Raw genomic sequence first — 21,681 nt, 5'->3', positions numbered from 1 at the left:
TTCTCAGATGTCCAGAGGGAGCTGTTCCATTTGACACTAAGTAACCATCATGATTGTAATCTGTTTACTGTGATGATTACTGTTGTCATTATTATTATTGCTTTAGGTAATTCTAGGAATTCTACTTCCTCCTTCAATCCTCAGCTTGGAGTTCAAGAACAAAGATGATATGCCTTACATGTCTCAGGCCAACGAGATCCATCTTCAGGAGAAGGAGCCAGAGGAACCAGAAAAACCAGTGAAAGAAAAAGAGGAAGAGGACATGGAGCTCACAGTAAGAACTGACAACAAATCTCCAGACTTACTGCTCTCAGTTTGCTGTTCTGTGGATGTTGTAGGTCATTTTATGTGCTTGGCAAATGATAAGTGGCCACTCATAACTCTCCCATCTCTGTGGCGCAAATCAAACATCGTTGTGTCCTGATGTTGCAGCACACAGTGATGTTGAAGCATCACTTTGTAATGTAATATCTTCATAATTTGATTTGGTGCTGCACTGTCTGAAATAAATTCAAGGGATTTCAGCACTCAGCCATGATAAATGAATGGGCCTCTCTAGTATTAATGGTGCACACCATTTATTTTTAAGATGGAAATGCCCAGAATCGTGTGGAAACTAGAGATTTGTTTATTCTTTTTAGTTAACTAAATTAGAGAGCAAGTGTACAAAGAGGAAAGAAAGGTCTGAAGATATTTTTCAAAATTCTTCATGAATTTGTAGTCAATGCCTCTCACACTAAGACATGCAGTTTTCAATCAACTGAATACACTGACAAGCAGCTAGACAGCTCAACACTTGGTAAGAGTTTCTGTAGCTCAGAAGAATTTTGCAAGGAAGGTTAGATTAATGATTTACAAGACAAAGAGGACCAGATAGCTCAAGGTCTGAAAATTATACATGTATCAGCAGTTAAAATTATCAAGAGTGAAAATTATATAGCTACCGAGTGTTGTCAGACCTGCCTCACCTTAGTTTGATTTGGTTTCTTAATTTTGATTGTGATATCTTTTGGCAGGCCTTAAACAAGTCTTTCAAGGTCAGGATAAAGGAGTAGAAGTAGAAGGGACTTTCCTGGTTAATTAAAAAAAAAAAAAAAAGGCTATTTCCCACAGGCAAACAGCCGGAGCTGCCCTCAGGAGCCTGCCTGCAGGCAGGCAGAAGGACCTGTCTACAGGACCCAATATGCAGGCAAGCTGAAGGAGCAGCCCACAAGACCCACCTGCAGGACCCGTTTGCAGGCAAGAACCTGGCTGTTGGGAAGGACCACAAGCCAGAATAGTCACAATGGGCTGTTCTGCACTCATCAGCTATTATTGCAATTTACTACTCCTGGCTTCTGATCCACTCATGAAGTGCCTATTCAAATCATATAAGCACTTCATAAACTGCCTTTTTTCTTGGCACTGGGGAGAGATTTGGGGAGGAATTCATTTCCATCTCTCTGCAGTTAACCCAGCTCCTGGTTTCTTGTCTTCAATGCTGTCTTCCCTTTTTACCTTCTGACTCCTGCTACAAGGAAGTGATGCATCGAACTGTATATTCTTTGCCAGATGAATCTTAGATTTTCCCTCCCTTCCTTCCTCTTTCAATGTGCTGACACAGTCCGATGGCTCTTTCCTATCCTTGACTCTGCCCTTCTACTCCCTTGAATTTGTTGCATCATTCTAGTGAAGTTTCAGGGGGATGCACCTTTTTCTGTAAATGTAAGGAATACTGCCATGATGTTCACAACATAATGAAACAAGATCTTTGGAACACTTCTTACCTAAGATCTTTGTTGTTTTTTTCTGTATAATCTGTAGTGTAGACTTCTTTACATGGATTTTGATATAACACCAGCTATGCCTTACTATGGTAAGGAGGGGTATATAGTACAATCAGAGATCTTTGCATGTGTTTCTGTTGTTGGATACTTAGTTCTCTTAAGGCACTATGTCAGAAGAGTTTTCCTACTAGCATGTTCTACATATAAGAAGACGAGTGGAGTAAAATTTGAGTTGTCCTGACCTTAATCAAATTGCCTGGCCAACTGACGTCCCATAATAAAAAGGCATCTCATTTGGGAAGTGCCTTTGGGAAGTCCCACTTTGGCCATGTTAATAATACTCAGTCCATTAAGATTATCTGTAACACCCACTGCAAAGCATTTGTAAGATAATCTGTTTTGATAACTGATATTTTGGTTTGATGACTAACTTCAATTTTAACCAGTTGCATTCAAAATAAAGTGCATGTTTTTCTCCTTTTTTTTTTTTTTTGTTTGTTTGTTTGTTCGTTTTCAGGACTAACAATTAGATTCTTTAAGGGATTACTAGAGTTTTATTTGTTTGCTTCATCTGGACTGCATGTGTGCAGTGTAGATGAGGTATACACAAGGTAAGGTGATTTTTTTCACTGTTTTAACACTTTGTTTGCACAAAATTATGCAATCACAACAACAACAATAAAGTAAGTCCCCACATGGGTGCAGACTATGTGTTTATTTTATGCTCCTCTCAAAGAATCTGATATGTAGGTGAACATTTGGCTATACTATGTAAAGATGAATAGTTTATTTACTATAAACTACTTGTTACTCACACCTGCTTTTAGCTTCATAGCAGATATTTGAGAGTGCTGGGCACACATTTCTTTAACACCTAGATGCTAGGCAACAGGCTTTCCTTATAGCAGCTACTCACAAAACCAATCTCAAATATTGCTGTCATCACCACTCCCTCGGCACCAAGCAATTTACCACAATTTATAGATGGAGCTCCTGGTTATTAATCCTGAATATTTAGACCTACCAGAGCAGAAGGGCTAAAAATCTGAAAGGCAGGGACATTTTGTGGTTAGCTGCTAGCTTTTTGGCTATTCAGAAACACCAGTGGTCTAGCCGCATCCCAAAATGACAGTGTTTCTGGAAGCAGTAACTAGAAGCATCATAATCCTTATGTGGCCTAATTGTTCCCTTACAGTATTTTCCCAGTAAATGGTGTTACTTCACAATGCAGAATAACTTATCAAACTCCTTTAGAAGATATTTCATTTGCTGCTTTGTTCTATTTTCTGCAGAGAATAGAAGGTTTGGATTTCCATGGGCACTTATAGTCTTGAGTCAGAACTATCAGCAGGAAAGCTGGTTATGTTGGCCTCTGGGCATGCATGTATCTTATCCATAGTATCTATGCTTAAATTTTTCTCCACTGCAAGAGCTCAGTGAATATCTAACCAGTAAAACTGTGGTTCTCACCCTAGAAATGGCTGAACACCAGTGCAGTCAGACCCACCTCCAGCTTGTCCACCCGTTAGGGTACCGATGCTTGTAGCATCTCACATGCAAGAAGTGAGGCACCCTGTAGTAGGCGACTACTACAATCAAGGCAGTGCAACAGCACCCCTGCAGCCCATATGAAAAACAGCAGTGTAAGGTGCTGGGGCTCATGCAGCAGAAGGGCCAGCATTGGCCTTCTCCATAACAAGGAATTTCCTCCTCATTAAGCTCAGAAGCTTCACGTGCCTCTGCCATGCAACTGCTCCAGCACTCTCCATCTCTTGCTGTGGTCAGCAGTCAGGAGGACTGAGCTCCTGGTGCTTTATCTCTTCTTCATCTTAAAGAACCTGAGCAGGTGAAAAACCTATAACTCAAAGGCACTAAACACTTTCTCCTGCCAGTAGTTCAGTGCAGAGAATGATTGCTCTGGAGCAATTAGCATGGAGCTGCGCACCGCAGGGTGCAAGGGGTTGTGCAGGGAGAGATAAGTGGTATATCCACCCAGCTGTGTACCATTTCCACACCAGTTTCTTTGTGAGTACATGTTAAGTCTATGTGCAGCATGTACATTTCACTAAGGATAAACTATGAAGAGCTTGTGGTCATAATAGCTGGACTAAAACTCCCATCATTTAATTATAAAAGAAGATTAAATTATCACTAGATCATTAACATAGGTTAATGCAAAAAATGCAGAGCCCAAAACTGCCCTGGTTCTCTGTCAATGATCAGTCCTAAACTAAATGAAACAAAAGGGAGGAGGAGGGAAGGAAACAACAATGAACCCACCAGCATCCTGATTAGAAAATCTCCATGTAAAAAGTACGCAGGCATCAACCCCCTCAGGCTACAGTGATGCAGTTGTACAGTAATTTACTGTTACACTGCTGTCAGGCTTACCTTGCATGACTCATACTGAATCATGAACAAAACTGTGTATTAGAGAAAGAGATGCCGCCCACGCAGAGCAGTGTCTTCAGTTATTCCCACCCTCTTGCTTTCTCCTCCGAGTGGAAACACATTTGTTTGGCATTGCAGCTATTCTGTTAACACTGTGACTTAAATTATTTCTGTGTGTCTCTAATTGGGGAGGATTTTCAAATTGTTAATACCGTGATATAATTAACAGTCGGAGACATTAGGTCAAATCTAATCCCTGGCCATCTCAGAGCAATTCCCCATCTGTAGCATGGAGGAGGGGAGAGGTTAGTACAGTACAGTACGCCACTAATTCAAAAACATAATGAGATAAAATTAGAGCATCATTTATTAACAAGAAAGCAGTAACAAACAAGAAATCAGCATCCATGTGCATAAATCCATGTACTGATGGAACATTATCCTAAAATCACACACAACTCATTCATTTCAGTGAGAACTGAGGGACTCTCAGAATTAGTAAATATATATAGTTGTGAAGAATTGTAAAACAATCCCCTTTGCTAAAGCATGGCACTGCTCATTTGTTTAAGCTGCCAGCATTTATTTCCACTCTCCTGCAAAATTCTTGGGCACCAGAGGACAGCAGAGACAAAGCCTTGGGAAAAGCTGCAGAAATATCTGAAGCGCCAGATGGCAGTTTTCTCTAAGACAGTGTCAGGAGGTAGAGAGAAGCAGGGAAATTGCTTTCTTAGGGATAGAATATTTTCAAAATATATGAATTTTATTGCACTTTTTTTCCCCCCAAAAAAACATAACCAATCCTTGTTATAGAGTTGGGAATCAGTTTGGTTTTGTAGATTTCAGATAATAATACTTGGGCTTTTGTGAAGGTGGTATGGCCTCTGTTACTATAGTTATACACAGTACATCTCATGTTCTTGCAGACTGTCTGCTCACCTAATGAGTACTTTCCTTCTCTCCTAAGTAGATACATCTTTCTCCTTTCTTACAAAAATATCAATGGACTTTAAAGGGTTTTAAAGTGCTCCATGAGAATCATCAGGAAGTTTCATTGATTTTTGAATATGCTTTGTTTTACTTACATTTATGGGGATAAGCTTAGGAATCTGCAGGCATAAAAAGGTAAATGGGTAAATTAATTAAAACATGTTCGTTTTGGTATTATATACTTGTGTCATGAATCTTTGTTCTATTTTATTACAAGTTTGAAGGGTAACATAGGTGGATGGTTAAATTCAAGTATATAAGAGACCGTATGGACAGTAATAACAACAGTGAGAAAAACTAATTGCATATTTGATTGAAATAGAAATAATAGTGAGCAAATGTCTAGGATCATAGTCTCAATAATGTTACGAATACCTAAAATGAAAGACAAAAAAGTTGATCAGTTTATCATTACAGCTTGCTCTTTTGTGGGACCAAAGACTTGTAGAAATTGCTCCACATGAGACCTACAAGGGAAAAGAAAAACAATAAAAGATAGAGAGAAAGAAAGAGGGGGAAAAAAAAAAAAAAAAGAGAGAGAGAGAAAGATTGTGATTCTTCCATTTCTTACTTACTTTTAAAAATGTGAGAAATGAGAATTGAGAATTGCAGGGTACTAGAATTAGATGAAATAGCTCAATAACTCAACTGAAGTTGATTAGTTACATAAGAATGCCCTGAACTACCTATTGAATCTGAGAACACAGAATAAAAGAAGGACCTTTTCACTGAAAGATAATCTGTCTGGCATCTCACTACTTTTTTCAGTGACTTAATTTTCCACGTTTTTAAGTTGTGATGAGAACACTCTTACCTTTAGGGATGTTGAACGTGTAGTTCATTTAACATAAATGTACAAAAAATGATTTGATCTACTTGTAGAAAAGCATTAGAAAAGCATTTCAATAAAGGCATCATGATGCAATCCCTGTGTACTTAGGATGGTTGCCTCTTGATTCAAGCAGTTGCTTTCATGTGCCGAAGTGCTGCAATCTATAGCTACTGCCACAAACTAAGTAGTAAGAACTTGCTCAGGGCACAGTGACCTAAAATCCACTATACAATACTATTCACGAAAGATTTGCTTTTAAGAATACTTAATAGATCAATCTGTACTCTAAGCACAAAGTGAAACCTTTTATTAGCATTAACTTCAGAATGCGTGAAATGTAGACTCTCCTTCCACTTCTCTTTGAAGCTGGACAAGACATTACGAGTGAACACAGAGTCCATAGCTCCCTGTAGATCTTCAGCAAGTCTGAATTTCAGTGGTTACAATGAAGTCAAGCCAACCAGAGGTAGTACACGAGCACACTGGGACTTCATTATAGAAGAAGCTGTGGAGATGTAGAAGGACCTTTTGATCTAAAGCCCTGAAATCGACTGGTCGTTCCTCTACATCCATGTGAAGTTCATGGCCCATGGGATCATGGCTTGCAATGGATCCTATGATCAACATGAAAACAGTCCTTAGCTTCATTGCTCCCAGTCCAGCAAATGCTAATTCACATTTCCTCCTGTTCCCTTTCAGTATCAACCTTCCGAACTTTTCTTTGTTTAAAAACAAAACTTATCTGTTTTCTGTTTGCATTTGTTTATTGTACATAGTAAGAAACTGTTGTCAGGTAAAAAATCTCTCTGTCTATAAAGACAAAAGGAGAAATGTTCTCCACATCTCATTTTTTGTTCACCAGTCAAGGAGTTCACTACTGCTGAAGTTTTACTGTTGCAGTTTAGAAGGAACTAAACAGCAGCGTTTTCCTCCGTAAAAGATAGTCTGAGAACAAAACATTTTGCACATAGCGATGGCCATCTGATTTTGTCTAAAGATAAGAAATCAGATAAGCTTTGAAAAGTTTCCTTTTTAATTTTTTCTTTTTAAAATACCTTAATTTGTCCTTCAGAAATAAAGAAACATAAGGATGTCTGTTTTTGTAGGCAATGCTGGGACGGGGGAATGGAGAATCCTCAAGAAAGAAGGAAGAAGAGGAAGTACAGAGCAGGCACAGACTGATTCCTGTTGGAAGAAAGATTTACGAGTTCTACAATGCTCCCATCGTCAAATTTTGGTTTTACACAGTAAGATATCTTTTTTGTTATACTGCTGCTCCTTGGTGTTTCTGTGATTCTATGATTGGGCTGAATGGACAAGTACTGACACTGAATTAAGATCATACTGTGTATTTCTTTGAGAGTCTTCATCTGTCTGCATTGGAGGATTTATCCATAAAGAACTTAATCTTTTGTGGTCATCTAGCACTTGCTAACCTAGGAGTTTTAAATGTTCATTCATGAACTTAATGATTAACTCTAGGTTATTCTTCAAGTACAAGTAGCTTGCTGAAGTCAGTGTGCCCAAAGAATTCCAAATAGGAGAATTCCCAATACTAAGCCCAGCAGGAGGCTGATTTTAATCAGGATATCAGATAACATAATGATGGATGAAAATAAGAAACCAGCAGAGCATATCTTTCCTTGGGACATTTTTGCTTTGTTGTTTTACTAGTCTGCAAATGCCTCTGTCTAATTAAAGTGTTGCTGTGAGTAGCCGTAAGGTAACAACACTATGAAAGCAGTCAGTATATATTAAATTATGTCTAACCAGTCCAATATCCCTGTGTTATAAAGAAGCAGACAGTGCACGTGATATAGAAACAAACAAACAAACAAAAACTAAGGTAATATATTTTGACTACAGCAAGAAATTGTCAAAAACTTTTCTAGGTAATCTCATAGGTAAATTTATCATTGCCATATTACAAGTTATTACATATACAAAGCCTTTTGTTGATTGGTTGTTAGGAGTATATATCAATTACTCGCTATCCAGCTGGAATCAGGGATTGGAAAGGATTCCATTAGGGTCTCTCCTACATCAGGTATTGTTTGATATTTTCACTCAAAACTTCAATTATGAAGTTTTGCAGATGGCACTGCATTATATTTATATTATAGAAAGATGAGATCAAAAAGTAAAACAAACACAGAAATGAATCTTTTCAGTCTACATAATTAGAGTACTGTAAGCCATTTCACTTTATGCATCACATGACAGATGTGGACTGGTTTGAAGGCTACTAACAAAAAAGAAAAAAAATTTATCCAGAGGTCTGTAAAATACAACTTAAGGGGAAAGTCTTAAGGAAGTGAGGTTATTTTCTCTAGGAATAAAATGACTGCAGAAGTTCTGTCTTCAAATACATGGTAGTTGCTGAAAAGAGGAATAGAATCCTTGCTGAATATAACTGCAGCAAGACAGTTGTTGGCAAAATGTTAGGAAACAGCTTTTAACTGTTCTGAGTCATATTGTTATAAATTGTGTAAGGAAACAGTAGATTCTCCATTGTTAATAATTTCTAAGTCTATCTTATCAAAACATATGTCCAATATGGCACATTGCAATTAATTCCACATTGGCAGTCTGGAATTGGCTAGTTGATTTCTCATGGTCCTTCCCAGTTAAATTTTCAATCATTCTGCTGAATGCACAGCAAATCACAAAGAAATGCATTTCTCTCCCACCTCCTGAAGATGACTTAAAAGAAAAAATGCATTACTGGAATCCAAACAATACATCTACAGACAGCAGGAGCAACTCACATCTACAGAGATCAAACTGTGGTAGACTGCTTATTCTAGCAAATAGCTCCAGTTTGGCAATTGGAGTTACTACATGCTGAACTGTAGCCATTAAAGGTTAATCAGCCCAATGAATCTAGAAACTGCTCAGCAGCAGCTTAGTCTCATTATCAATTGCAATATGTATTATGCATAACCAGAAAAGTCTTTTCACTGTAAACAGAAAGAAGCATTCTGGCTTTCCCTGTTATTTCAATTCTGAAACAGGAGAAAGAAATCAATATTGTGTTTCCATTTAGACCTGTTTCTACAGTTTTATGTCCTGAGGCAGATCTCATTCAAGGTCACTTATTAAAGGTGGATCTTGGCTGTCCTGTGTTTCAAGAGCAAATTAAGGTGCATTCTGGTTGTAGTTCTTGACCAGTTGGCTATATTGAAAAGCAAAAAGAAAATAACTCAAATGGGATTAGAGTTGCACAGCCTAGCTGCCTTTTTGCAAGCATATAGACAGAAATGTTAATCCTAGATTTCAGAAGCAGTCCTCAAAATCTTACATCTCACAGCCCAAAATGGAAGGTGACTATGCCTTTATTGCATGACATTTAAAATTGTTTGTTTATTCTACATCTAACTATCTGCTGTTATTCTATATGTCTCAATATCCACCTTCATTCTTAAAGTATACAAGAGTGGTTTAATTGTGGGGGATTTTCAGTAAGAAATATTTTTAAGTACTAAGAAAATTTATAAACAGCTTTTTGTCTTCCTCTCTGTCGTGAAATAGTTTTGAAAGTCAACAACTCTATTCTCTTTTGTAACTGTTGCATTGAAAGGCTTGATTCACAGGTTTCATCCCACAGACTACCCAAGAGGAAGATGAAGACTATCCCTATTTAAATATAAGCTTTAGACTGAAATGCTAGCATGATCTAAGAAGACACATTTCTACCTCCTTGAGGAGTTAAAAGAGGCATTGAACATCTGGCAAAAGTCATTTTCTAAGCATCAGAACAGCTCTGTCCCAATTTTTTCATCTTAGGACCACTTCACTTTTTGATCATTTAATTATTGCAGTCAGTGAAAAGAGAGGAAGGTAGTCTCATTCTTGAAGAACTCTCTTGCAATATACAGGTTTGTCCTTTATTGTGATGTGTACTCAAGTATACACAATATGACAGTATCCACAGGAATGTAGGGAGGAATACATCCTTGAAACTTTTTAACAAGTATTCTTCTGCTTAGTTTCTTCACGTGCTAGCTTCAGGGGTGAAGATGGCAACCCCAAGCTCTAAGTAAGAGCAAGATAAAGGGGGTTCAGCTATTTGTATAGTAGCACTTTCAAAAAATCTTGAGTATCTGTATAGGTATCTGCAGTGAGATTTCACAGCAGTGTGAGATTGGAAGACTGAATTTACAGGTTTAGAGAGGGACAGGGAGGATGTCACCCTTGTCGGAAGGGCTGGTTTCTTGGGGTGAAAATGATGTGATTTTAGCATCACTTCATTCTTAAATCAAGATATAATTGTTTTATCAAGCAAAAATTTTCAAGTAAATATGAATTGACAAAAAAACAGTCACAAAAAAAGCTCACATGAAACCCAATAAAAATGAAAAGCTCTTGCTTACGCTGAGTTTCCTACGGTTTCTGTCACCTTAGTGTCCTGATTCTTTTAACTACAAATGCTCAGCAAAGGCTGCTGAGTCAGACCGAATTAATAAGATTGCTGTGAAATGGTTATCCATCAGATCTAATAAACATGTTCTAAGAGGTATGCTGTGTGACACTGTCTTTTTTGTTTGTTTCTTGGTGGGGGTTTTTTTCAGTGTAGTAGGTGTTGTTTCAGCGAGGCATGTATAGTTCTGCCCACCCAAATTGAGTTCCTGTTGACTCAGCTGATACCTAGATACTGACCTAAGTCAGTATATATGGTCAGTTTCCTTCAGGAGTGGTAAGGGAAGACCAAGGTAATTCCAGATTATCCAGAGCTGCAATCTATCATCACTCACAAACAGAAGGACCAGTGTGATCACTTCCTGCAAATGAGAAGCCATGATTCAATTGGCTTCCTTATCTGTGCAGATATTGATGGCCAACACAAAGAATTTTCTCATGTATCCTTCAGTTCAGCAACTGAAAGGAAAGCAAGAATCCTGTGACTTCTACACAAAGCATAAGCCAAGCCAAGAAGACCATTAATCCCATTCTTTGAGATTCTGACCACTTAAATAGTCCTACCCTAAAAGTCCCAAGCTTTTCAATGGCTGTTTCATCTGAAGTCTGATACTGAACACTTAATAGTTGTGAGTAATGTGCAGTCGAGAAAGAGTTGTATTGAAATACAGATGTGTGCAGTAAGTTTTCTGCAACAGCAATTATAAAAGTTCATGTATGGAACTGAATAATCTTTTCTCTGATTTAAATTTGGCTTTAGATGCATACTCTTGTAGGGCTGCTGTTCGAAAGGCAAAGTAGGTAGGAAGTTGGATTCAGGCCACCACAGAGCCCAGCTACAGAAACTCAGAAATGCTATAGCCCACATTCCAGTGTGACACCTTGGCTTCTGTGAGTTTTGTGATTTCGATGATGCAGTTTGCTCATCTTATCTTTTTCTGACCAACCATTTGACTATACTCGGAATGGACAAAAAAAAAACAGAGTCTTAATTTGTGTTTACAATTGGATGAAAGATTAGGCCAGAAGGTAGATGTATCAGAGAAGGGAAAAAAAAAAAAAAAGAAAAAGAAAAAAACCACCACTGCACTCAAAACCTTGCAGAAAATATAAGGCAAATAAATGCATGACTATGCATTGCTGCATCAGTATGTTTAGAAGTTTTTGGGGAGGAATCGTAGTGGAAATTAAGGCAGCAATATACTGGTTGAGGACGTGTCTATCAATACATAGAACATTCTGGGTGCCAGACAAGATTGTGCCTGGGTGCCAGCAGAAAGGATGTGAAATGTCAGAGTGAGTCCAAGTTAAACAAACCAGGAGAAGAAGCACAGAGGAGGTGTGCTAGGGGAGTAATGAATGTTAGAAAGTAAATGAGGAAGAAATATTCACATATGTAACTTAGTAAATTAGTTTTTGGTGTTTGGCACCGTGGTATGTGACAGGACTGTTACTATAGGACAATCAGAGGAGACTGCATTAATGCAGTTTTGTTGGAGAGATGGATGTAGCCAGAGAAGAGGATATTTGTTCGTGTACTTTGCAGATTCCATATTGTATGTGCTAATGTGAGCTTTTTTGGACAAGCTCTCTGATTCCTCTTTTGTCTGTTTAAAGTTCTGGGTACACTGGAATTAGGAATATCAAATCATAAAAGAGGAAGTGGCTTGCTTGTATAAATGTGATGACTACTGATATTCATTTCATTTTGTTTCTTTACAGCTGGCATATATAGGCTACTTAATGCTGTTCAATTACATAGTGTTAGTGAAGATGGATCGCTGGCCATCGACACAGGAATGGATTGTCATCTCGTACATTTTCACTCTGGGAATAGAGAAGATGAGAGAGGTAAAGTCACCCCAAACACATAAGACAGCTCCTCTGAAGCAGCTCCATGCCTTTGCCTCTTATCACATCACCAGAGAGCAGAGCTCAGCACTACCCCTCCATTCTCTGTGAGGAGATGAAGGCTGCAATGAGACCTCCCCTAAGCCTGCCCTGCTCTGGGCTGAACAAGCCAAAGGACCTCTGCCACTCCTCAAACTTCATCTTCTTTCAACCCCTCACCATCTTTGTAGCCCTCCTTTGGACACTCTTTAATAATGTTATGTCCTTTTTTGTACTGTGGTGCCAAAACTGCACACAGTACTCCAGATGAGGACACACTAGTGCACTTCAGTGTGGGACTGCCCCTTCCCTCAAATATGTGGCAGTGCCATGCTTGATGCACCCCAGGATACAGTTGGCCTTCCTGGCTGCCTGTGTGCACTGTTGGCTCATACAACTTGCTGTCAGCCAAGACTCCCAGTGTCTCATCTCCCAGTCTGTAGGTATAGCTGAGGTTGCCCCTTCGCAGGTGCAGAATCTGGTACTTGCTCTTACTAAAAAACTTTATGTGGTTGGTAGTTGCCCAGCTCTCCAGTCCATCTAGATGTCTTTGCAAGGCCTCTTTATCCTTGATGGAGTCAAGAGCTCCTCCCAGTTTAGTTTCATCAGCAAACTTGCTTGAAACACCTTATAGTCCTACACTCAAGTCATTCTTGAAGGTTTTAAAGAGAACCAGTATTAAAATGGAGCCCTGGAGAGCCCCGCTATTGACCATCTGCCAGCTTGATGTAACCCCATTTACTATAACCCTTTGGGCCTGACCCGTCAGCCAATTGCTCACCAATAGCATTATGTTTTTCTCTAGCTGCATGCCGGATGTTTTATCCAGAAGGATACTGAGAAACAATATCAAAACCTTCACTGAAATCCAAAAGGATAACATTAACTGGTTTCCCTTTGTCAACTAGATGGGTGACCTTGTCATAAAAAGAAATTAAAATAGTTAATCAGAACCTTTCCCTCACAAATCTGTGTTCACTGTAACCAGTGATCACATTGTCCTTCAGGTGTTTTCAATAGGTCTGACAACCTTCTTCCATTTAAAATTGAGAGTGCCTTTCTTCTCTGTATAAAACCTTTGCTTCCATTGAATTTCTCTATTCAGATTTCTGCATGATGAGTGTTAAATAGCATTCACAAATAAGGCATGGAGATCTGATATATCTTAAAGCTTCGCCACTATCCTTGAAATGTTGTCCAAGTATGAAGTATGAAGTATGTTTTAGGGAGAGGGAAGGGAGACACAGTATTATGGAATGGGCACAAAGACATAGGGATATGCCAACCAAAAAGTCTGCATCCAGAGTTCACTCGAAATTCACAGTTATTCTATCTGCCCAAGTATCTCATGCAAAGGCCTGCAATAAAAATAGCTGTAACTGGGGGAAAAAATTATATCCATGCTGAATACTGCAGCACATTTCTAATAGGTTTTCCCCCATTTAATTTTGAAATTTCTTGCTAATTATGTCAAGAAATAGAATGCATCTCCCTAAAGATGCTAAGCAGGCACGTAGAGCAGAAGGAGTATTTAAATGTGGCACTCGATCTGCCAGCACAGTGATAGTGCTCTGTCGTCCCCTGCACCTCATTGTCTTTCCAACCCGCAGCTACAGCTGTGCCACTTCCACTTGGCCAAATGTGCATTTATTCCACAATGGCACCAGAGGCCAAATTCAGCCCTGATGTGAGTGGGTGTGAGTCCTGCTGACCTCAACTGAAATAGCACATTTGTACCCTTGGGCTGAATTTGTTGCCATCTACGTGTGTCCAATCTGTAGCCAGTGTTTTTGAGGACTAGAGGCAAAATGCTCCTGCAACAGCCACTTAGACTCCAAAGGTAAGTTTCAAACACCACATGGCAAATTCTACTTTATAAACAAAAGGATCAGAGGAAAATTCATTCATGTGTATCTGTAACAGAAAGAAAATGGAAGAGGGAGGCGGCAGCCACACGAGGGCTCCACAGCACGGATGGAATCAAGGCATCCCTGGCTCCATAGGTGGCAGACTGCCAGCATGAATCGTGTGCCATTTTTATCTCATCCCAATTCACCCCATTTATATTCACCCCAAATTCTCCTTTCCACAAAAGTTTTTCAAGAACTTTTGTGGGAATGGATTCCTAACCAGATGTTCATGGGAAATGAGCCTGAAATTCATTCTGAAAATGAACTGTAAGAAAATTGTAAGAATGGCATTCCTCTCTTCAAGGAACTGCATGAGTCTGCTCAAACGTTCTTGGGCTAAATATAGAAAATGAAAACAAACAGCTTGTTAACTGACTGAAAGCTAGGAATTATTCATAGAAATCATTTTCAGAATAGTTTCAACAGTAATTCAGGGGAACAATCAGCTCTCCCAAATGATCTTGCAAATAGAGTGATGATAAATTCATAAGGTAAGATTAATTATTTTTATGAATTATGTTCTCAGCTGTGGAAATGAATTTTCAAAAACTCCAAATAGGAGCTAATCTTTACTGAATTTAATGCAAAATCAAGATCTTCATGGTCATAAATTATTTCTTAATAGTTTCATGGACATCTTAGAATAATTTTCTTTAAATCTAAAGCTTTAAATCTAAAGTGAAATTATTAAGTACCTTTCTATGTTTTCTCCCCTATTCCAAGAATAATTAAGATCAATCTGAAAAACAGAAAGTCAAACATAAATTTCTTCTTATTTTGTGGGGATTTCAGAAGAACTGAGGTTTTCTTCCTTCTATCAAAAGAAATTACATGTTGTGTATATAGTTGCAGGGTTATACTACACTTGAGTTTCATGTTCAAGCTTTCACAAAAGAAATCAAAGACTGTACAAGGTATTTATGTGTTAGGAAGCTATCAGCTTTGATTTTGGCTTGTGTAGCACCAATCTGATTACTTTAGCTTTATACAGGCTTAAATTAAGACAACTCAGCTGGCTCCTCTCCACGTCCTTTGTCCTTCAGATACTGATGTCAGAGCCTGGAAAATTGTTACAAAAAGTGAAAGTTTGGCTGCAGGAGTACTGGAATGTTACAGATCTCATAGCTATCCTCCTGTTCTCTGTTGGGATGGTCCTCCGTTTGCAAGATCTGCCACTTCGGAGCGATGGCCGGGTGATATACTGTGTGAACATCATTTACTGGTACATACGGCTACTAGACATCTTTGGAGTAAACAAGTACTTGGGACCGTATGTTATGATGATTGGAAAAATGGTAAGAAAATTTGGTTTATGGCTTCTATTTTCTGCAATAACGTTCTTGACTCTGTCTTTGGACTTGTCAGTGTAATCACTTTTTTTTTTTTTACAGATTAGTATTTCCATGTAAACTAAAATCAGGTCCTTCTTGATTCAAGTCATCTGCACAGATCCCCCAAAACTGGCAATTAGACACTTCTTGTTGTATTTGATAATGTATTGCTTATCTTTCTGTTAGATCTCTCTTGAATACCAAAGTCATCCTACATCATTTACAATAAATCCAAAGGGTACAAACTCTTAATTAATTGCAAAATTGTTGCAAACTCTTAACTTCATTAAAGTTAAAAGAAAAAAAGATTCCATACTTCGAGATTCCTAAAGAAATTGTGTTGTTGTAGGTGTAGTATATTTGGAATTGTAATAGTTATGATTATGGCTGACCTTTCTATATTTTATTCCATATCCACATATCCTTGCACTCTGCCTGTTCAGGTGTATCCCTGAGAGGTGAGAAATCCACGTGCCTAACTGCAGTCTCTGTCCCCTGACCGTATCACATCTATATAGTGTTGCAGGAATATTAATAATTCACATAATAGTAAGCTCATGTAATGGAAATCAAGCAATATTTGATGCTGGATATATACATTTTTACTTTATTTTTATATATATATATATGTATTTATATATATATATTTCAGTAGTAATAGCAGGTATTTGTTGATGGGAGAGGCTTTGCAGAGCTCCAAAGTGCAGCAGAGAAAACACTCCAGAATTCTTGCTGTATATTACTGGAAAAGGACATCAAGACAAGTAAAAAAACCAAAGCCACAGGGGAACCACTGCATTATTGTTTGTTTCATTCCTGTCCCAGTTGCACCATGTGTCTTCATCGGAGAATATGGTGGTCATTAGGAATTACACAGCACACCATGTATAAAACTCCTGAAAAAACATCTATCCTTCTGTTGTGCACTAATTTTCACAAATGGCATGACCAAAAGTTTCAGAGCTGTGGTGGTAGCAAAGGCCATTCAAAAGCCAGTTCAATATTAAACGGACTGGCGGTGGATAACAACCTTCCAACAGTGAGAATTATGGAGGGCTGATAGGAGCCCAGCTTCCCCAGTAGTATAAACAGTGGCTTTTTTTCTCCCGTGGCCAACAGAAGGGAAATGGTTGAAAACAGCAAAATAAAATAATTTCCATCCCTTTGTCATTCTCACATGAATTAAGCTTTGCTCCACTTTCACTGGAAAACAAATGTAGGAAAATCATTAACCCCTGTAGGTTTGGGTACCCACACAGAGGGTTTTGAATTCAGCTACCAGAATACTGTGAAGGTGTGGGCATTTGTAAAGAAGGGAAGTTATTTTATTTTGTGCCTTCCTGTTATTTGATTTCCATGCCTCATCCGGTTTTCCATGCACTCAGCAACTCTGACACATTTACTTTGCCCAAACACATGCAATGCCCAGCTGGTTTGAGTTACATAAATTTGCCCCTCACATCTGTTTTCTGGCCGTCTTATTCCCATGTGCAACGGCCAACCCAATTTATAACATGCATAGGCTTCCCTGAGAGTTGCACCTGCTCACTCCCTGCTGTACTGCCTATTTTCAAAGCACATGCCCATCTATCTCCTTGCGTTCTTTCTTTTTCATCATCTTGCAAGTACCATTCAGTACTGTGGAGACAATCAATTTCTACATATTTCTTCAGAGTAAGCCTATCATGGCTATTGAGCTCCTCAGCAAACTATACTTAACGCAGTCCACAGACTGAGCTTGTATGCTGGGATTCTCTTTAAACAAACTTTTAGACTCAGGAGAGAACGGATGACTCCTTCCATCTTTCCAGTGTTCAGCAACTTTCCCTTTACCTGCCTCTCCATTGCACCCAATACAGCAGCTGTAATAGGTTTTGCCTCTGGGCCTTATGAGCAAATATGCAAAGGGCACAAATGGACTTGAGAGGTTTAGAAGTAAGGATGGAGAGAGGAGGAGAAAGCTAATGGACAAATTTATTATTGTCAACTAATTTCAGCTGCAGAATGAACTTATACTGTTCTTCTAATCTCTGCACAAGAGTATATTTACTTCATTTCTATTTAGGAATGAAATGCGACCACTGTAGCATGCCAAGAGAGTCAGAAGTATATTAGTTTTCTTCCTGTGTGGGAATGTCCACTTTTTTATTGTTTCTATTGGAAAAAAAAAAAAATAATAATAAAAAAAAATTAAAGATTTTTTTAAAGAGGAGAATAAGAGACAACTTGTTAATAAAACTACACCAAACACCTCATTTTATCACTTTTTAAAATAAGTGACTAAAATTTTCTACAAAATGACTGAAAAGAACATTGCCTTGTTAAAACAGCAATTGTAATTTGACCCTACAGGCCAAAGGGCTTTACACACTGCCTATTACAGTCAGTGAAAACTCAACTATCTAATTCATCAGATTTTGAGATAGTGAAGTTTTTGAGAGGGAACACACTGAAGGAGGGAAAAGATAATAAAGTGCTTGAAAAGAGAGTAAATAACACTGACAATTTAATGTCTTGCAACGTGAGTTCAAACCTTCTCAAAAACTTTGTAAGCATGTAAGAAATTTTCTTAAATTTCCAGCAAATAATTGTTATGTTTATTAAATCATATTACATCATATATTTCAACCTGAAAACATCAGAGAAGAAGGGAGGATACAGGTTTCATCACTATATTTCTTTGCTGAAGACAGCAAGAACTAAATGTAATTATGCAGCTTCCCATTTCAGGTTGCCTTCTGAGATAAAATTATCTGGAATTCCTCTTCAATCGGGTTTTCTTGAAAGATGAATGCCCTGAATAACATAGGAATGTATATGATTCATATTTCTTTAAGGCATTTGTTTTCCTCTCCCACCTCCCTAGTTGTGTTTTGTTTTTTTCTTTCCGTCTTTCTTTCCTGCATTTTTTTAAGTACCTCTATATTTTCATTTTTCCCTGCTTCTTTTCACCTTCCCCAGTTCCATCTTTCTGGCTTCTTAAGGCTCTCCCAGCAGGACCCTGTCCTGCAGGTCTCTTTCTCTCCAGTCTCTCTCTTAATACAAGAATATCCCTTTCTGTTTACTCCTCTGTTTTCTCTATTGGTCAGTTTCTCAGTGTTTCTTCAATCTCCTGTCTCTCTCCCTGTGCTTCAGAGCTGCAGTACCCCCACAACAGTGGCAGATCCATCTGCTGAAAGAGTCCCCCACCTCATCCACCAGATGAAATGAGCCAGCCTGCTCTCAAGCTGCAGCATGGGCCTGTCAGGCCACCACCACCTGAGATGCACATGGGTTGCACACCTGCCTGCCTTTAAGGCACGCAGCATGCAGCTGTGCCAGAGAATACAGGCTGAAGGGTTTAAGACTCAGAAGGTTTAGAGCCCTTTGGTTGAACTTTGGCTGGAGACTTCCATAGCTGTAAAAAAAGGCTCTGTCATAATTCTATTATAAATAAAGGCCTGTAACTAAATGTATAATTACAACTTCTTGAGGGAGCTTAACAGAGGCCATGCAGGACTCACATTTTTTTCACAGTCAGTAGGTCCTATCTATGCTGTACCTGTTTGGTGCCCAGGGCTCTCACTTTGCTCCGCTCTCTGGAGGGCCTTACTAATACTGCCGGCACAGCTGCTTTTCTAATCTTCAGCTTCCGCTGAGAACCTCCTAGGACTGATGTCCCACTTTTTCCAGGAACATTTTGAATGGGTAGACACTTTTTGTTGGCACTAATTAAAGTTGTGCATATGCTAATGAGGTATTCAGCAATGCAGAAAAATAGTCTGAGTGTCTGTGTTCGATGCAATTTTTTTTGGTAATATGGCATTTGTCAGTCCCCATCACCAGGCTGGTTTCTCATCCAGCCTGTAGCTTTCCTTTCTCACTGGTTACCACTGTGGTGTCCCTTATGTTGCCATAACAGGCTGTTCTGCCACCCGTTACTCCTTATGTTAGATGCAGCTTCCTTCCTTTGCACCGAGACAATGAGTACCAGAAAATAAGATAATCTATTTCAGCCTTTTTATTTTAGTACAGTTGTTAGTAGGCAGTTATAAACAATACATCGACTTGCAACCCTTACTTTGACCACGCTATTGATGCCAGTGAACCTGTATTATTTATTGTTCAGGCAACTGGTGTGATCAGATGGTAGCTCGTGTTTTCAAGTCTATTCATAACATTTAAATTGCTTGTAAAAGCAACAGTGGGCAAAACCAAGGACACAAGAATACCATTTTCCTTCTTTGAAAATGAAATGCTGTGTATAACACTGACAAGAAATTGTTTCTGAAAATTCTATTTTTAAGGTTTAAACCTTTTTTTTTTTCAGCACGTAATGGAAATATGGACAAATACATTCAACTCTTGTCCCTTCTCTTTCTTTCTCTCTTTTCTTCTCATGACATTCAGATGATAGATATGATGTATTTTGTCATCATCATGTTGGTGGTTCTGATGAGCTTCGGTGTTGCAAGACAAGCCATTCTCTTCCCCAATGAGGAGCCGTCATGGAAGCTGGCAAAAAACATTTTTTACATGCCTTATTGGATGATCTATGGGGAAGTGTTTGCAGACCAGATAGACCGTAAGCAAGTTTATGATTCTCATACACCAAAGTCAGGTATCCAACTTTGATCAGATGATGTCCTACTAGATTATGTGTATGTGCTCAATAAATGGCTCAAGATAGAGGACCCTTTATCACAGAGAACTGTCACAAAATATTTTTACAGCTAATACTGGAGTGTCAATTATAGAACCTACTCCTGTCATCACTCTGCAATTATTTAACCAAAAATCTGTAATGCTAAATTATATTGCAAATAAATAACATTTTAAATGTTTCCTTTTGACCTGTTGGATAGTGGGGATACTGGGGATACTCTCCCAGATATCTGTGATGAATTCTTTGGTATATTTGAGACATAGAATGTCTCTTCATTTCTTTTCATCCATTTGTTTGATTTTAGACCTAAACGCTTTTTACCTAACTTCATACCGAGCATCAAATCTAATGTACAAGATTAGATCTTCAGTTCCTGCACCTCACAAGAACTAATCCACTGTTTTCTTTTCCCTCTTACCTACTCACTGCCACCACCCTAATGCTAAACTGAGTAATACAACTCTCTCTGGGGAGAGTAAATACATTATTTTTTACTTATTTACTGGAAGGCAAGAGCGTGCTCACATCAATGCAAACAGAACAAAAGCCAATACTTCATGTGCTGTCTCCTCAGGATTCATTTGGCTGGTGATCAGTAAAATGCCAGTTTTCTATCTAAAATAAACCTCCTGGTGCCGCCCAGTGTGTTATGCCAAAGGAGAGGGGTGGTCACAAGAAATGAGGCAGCAGATGACAAATGGAACAAAGTGTCACAGTCTATCACTAACAAATACCGACATGTAACTGATGTTCATCATTTCTACCTAAATGTGTGTAAATCTCAGCAGCATTTAGAAGTATATCTTCCAGCAGCAAATGGCAGCCATTAAAACACTATTTAAGGTACTTTTCTCCTATGCACCGTACATTGTTCACTTAATTTATCTTCTGTTCAGTATTGACAAAGCTTGAATGAAAGCTTGGATGAAAGCTTGAAAAAAGGTGTTGATCTTTTCCAAACCGGTTAATGTAATAAACATACCTGTACCACCATGATTTACCCCAGATTACTCAGGTCAAGATGGACAGAGGTGTACGTATCACATGTGATATTTCAGCAGTTCCGTAGTAATGTGTTTTTTATGGATAGTGCAGAACCACTACTGTGGATGCAGATGATGCCTCTTTTTTATGATCATTTCAACACTTTGTTCTCAGAGGCAGCAAGACATGCACAGAAGCATAAAAGTATCTAAAATCACACGGCTTCTCCCTGAGTTTAGCTTCTCACCTAATCCCTTCATTTTTATCCCTCTCCTTTTTTTTTTTTTCTTTGCAAAAATTCATTTCATTCCAAAGACATAATAGTTGGGGGATTAAAACTTCAGCCTGTGCCAAAGGCATAAGATAGTAGTAAGGGTTTATCCCATGCACAAGCAGAATTCTGTCTGTCCCTCTACAAGCGGCCATTTATTGATGTTGTACTAAGTGACTACCATAGTGCAATAGACATGGCAACTGGCTGAATAAGCAGTTCTTGGTATTTTTTTAATGAAGTGCTGATTAT

The 21,681-nt window shown here is 38.6% G+C and overlaps 1 protein-coding gene across 1 annotated transcript in view; it reads left to right on the top strand.

Moving 5' to 3' along the window:
• TRPM3 (transient receptor potential cation channel subfamily M member 3) overlaps positions 1-21,681 on the top strand; it is a 249,388-nt gene that overhangs the window by 210,773 nt on the left and 16,934 nt on the right. The window contains exons 18-23 of the mRNA XM_042877368.1: positions 107-274; positions 1,114-1,239; positions 7,086-7,226; positions 12,121-12,249; positions 15,242-15,493; positions 19,919-20,129. Of these exons, the coding sequence (XP_042733302.1) occupies positions 107-274; positions 1,114-1,239; positions 7,086-7,226; positions 12,121-12,249; positions 15,242-15,493; positions 19,919-20,129 (1,027 nt within the window). The remainder of the gene's footprint in view (positions 1-106; positions 275-1,113; positions 1,240-7,085; positions 7,227-12,120; positions 12,250-15,241; positions 15,494-19,918; positions 20,130-21,681) is intronic.

Source organism: Lagopus leucura, unplaced genomic scaffold (assembly GCF_019238085.1).
Source record: "Lagopus leucura isolate 7727_CA_CO unplaced genomic scaffold, USGS_WTPT01 Super-Scaffold_100018, whole genome shotgun sequence".
NCBI lineage: Eukaryota > Metazoa > Chordata > Aves > Galliformes > Phasianidae > Lagopus > Lagopus leucura.
This window is presented reverse-complemented; position numbering and strand designations above follow the sequence as displayed.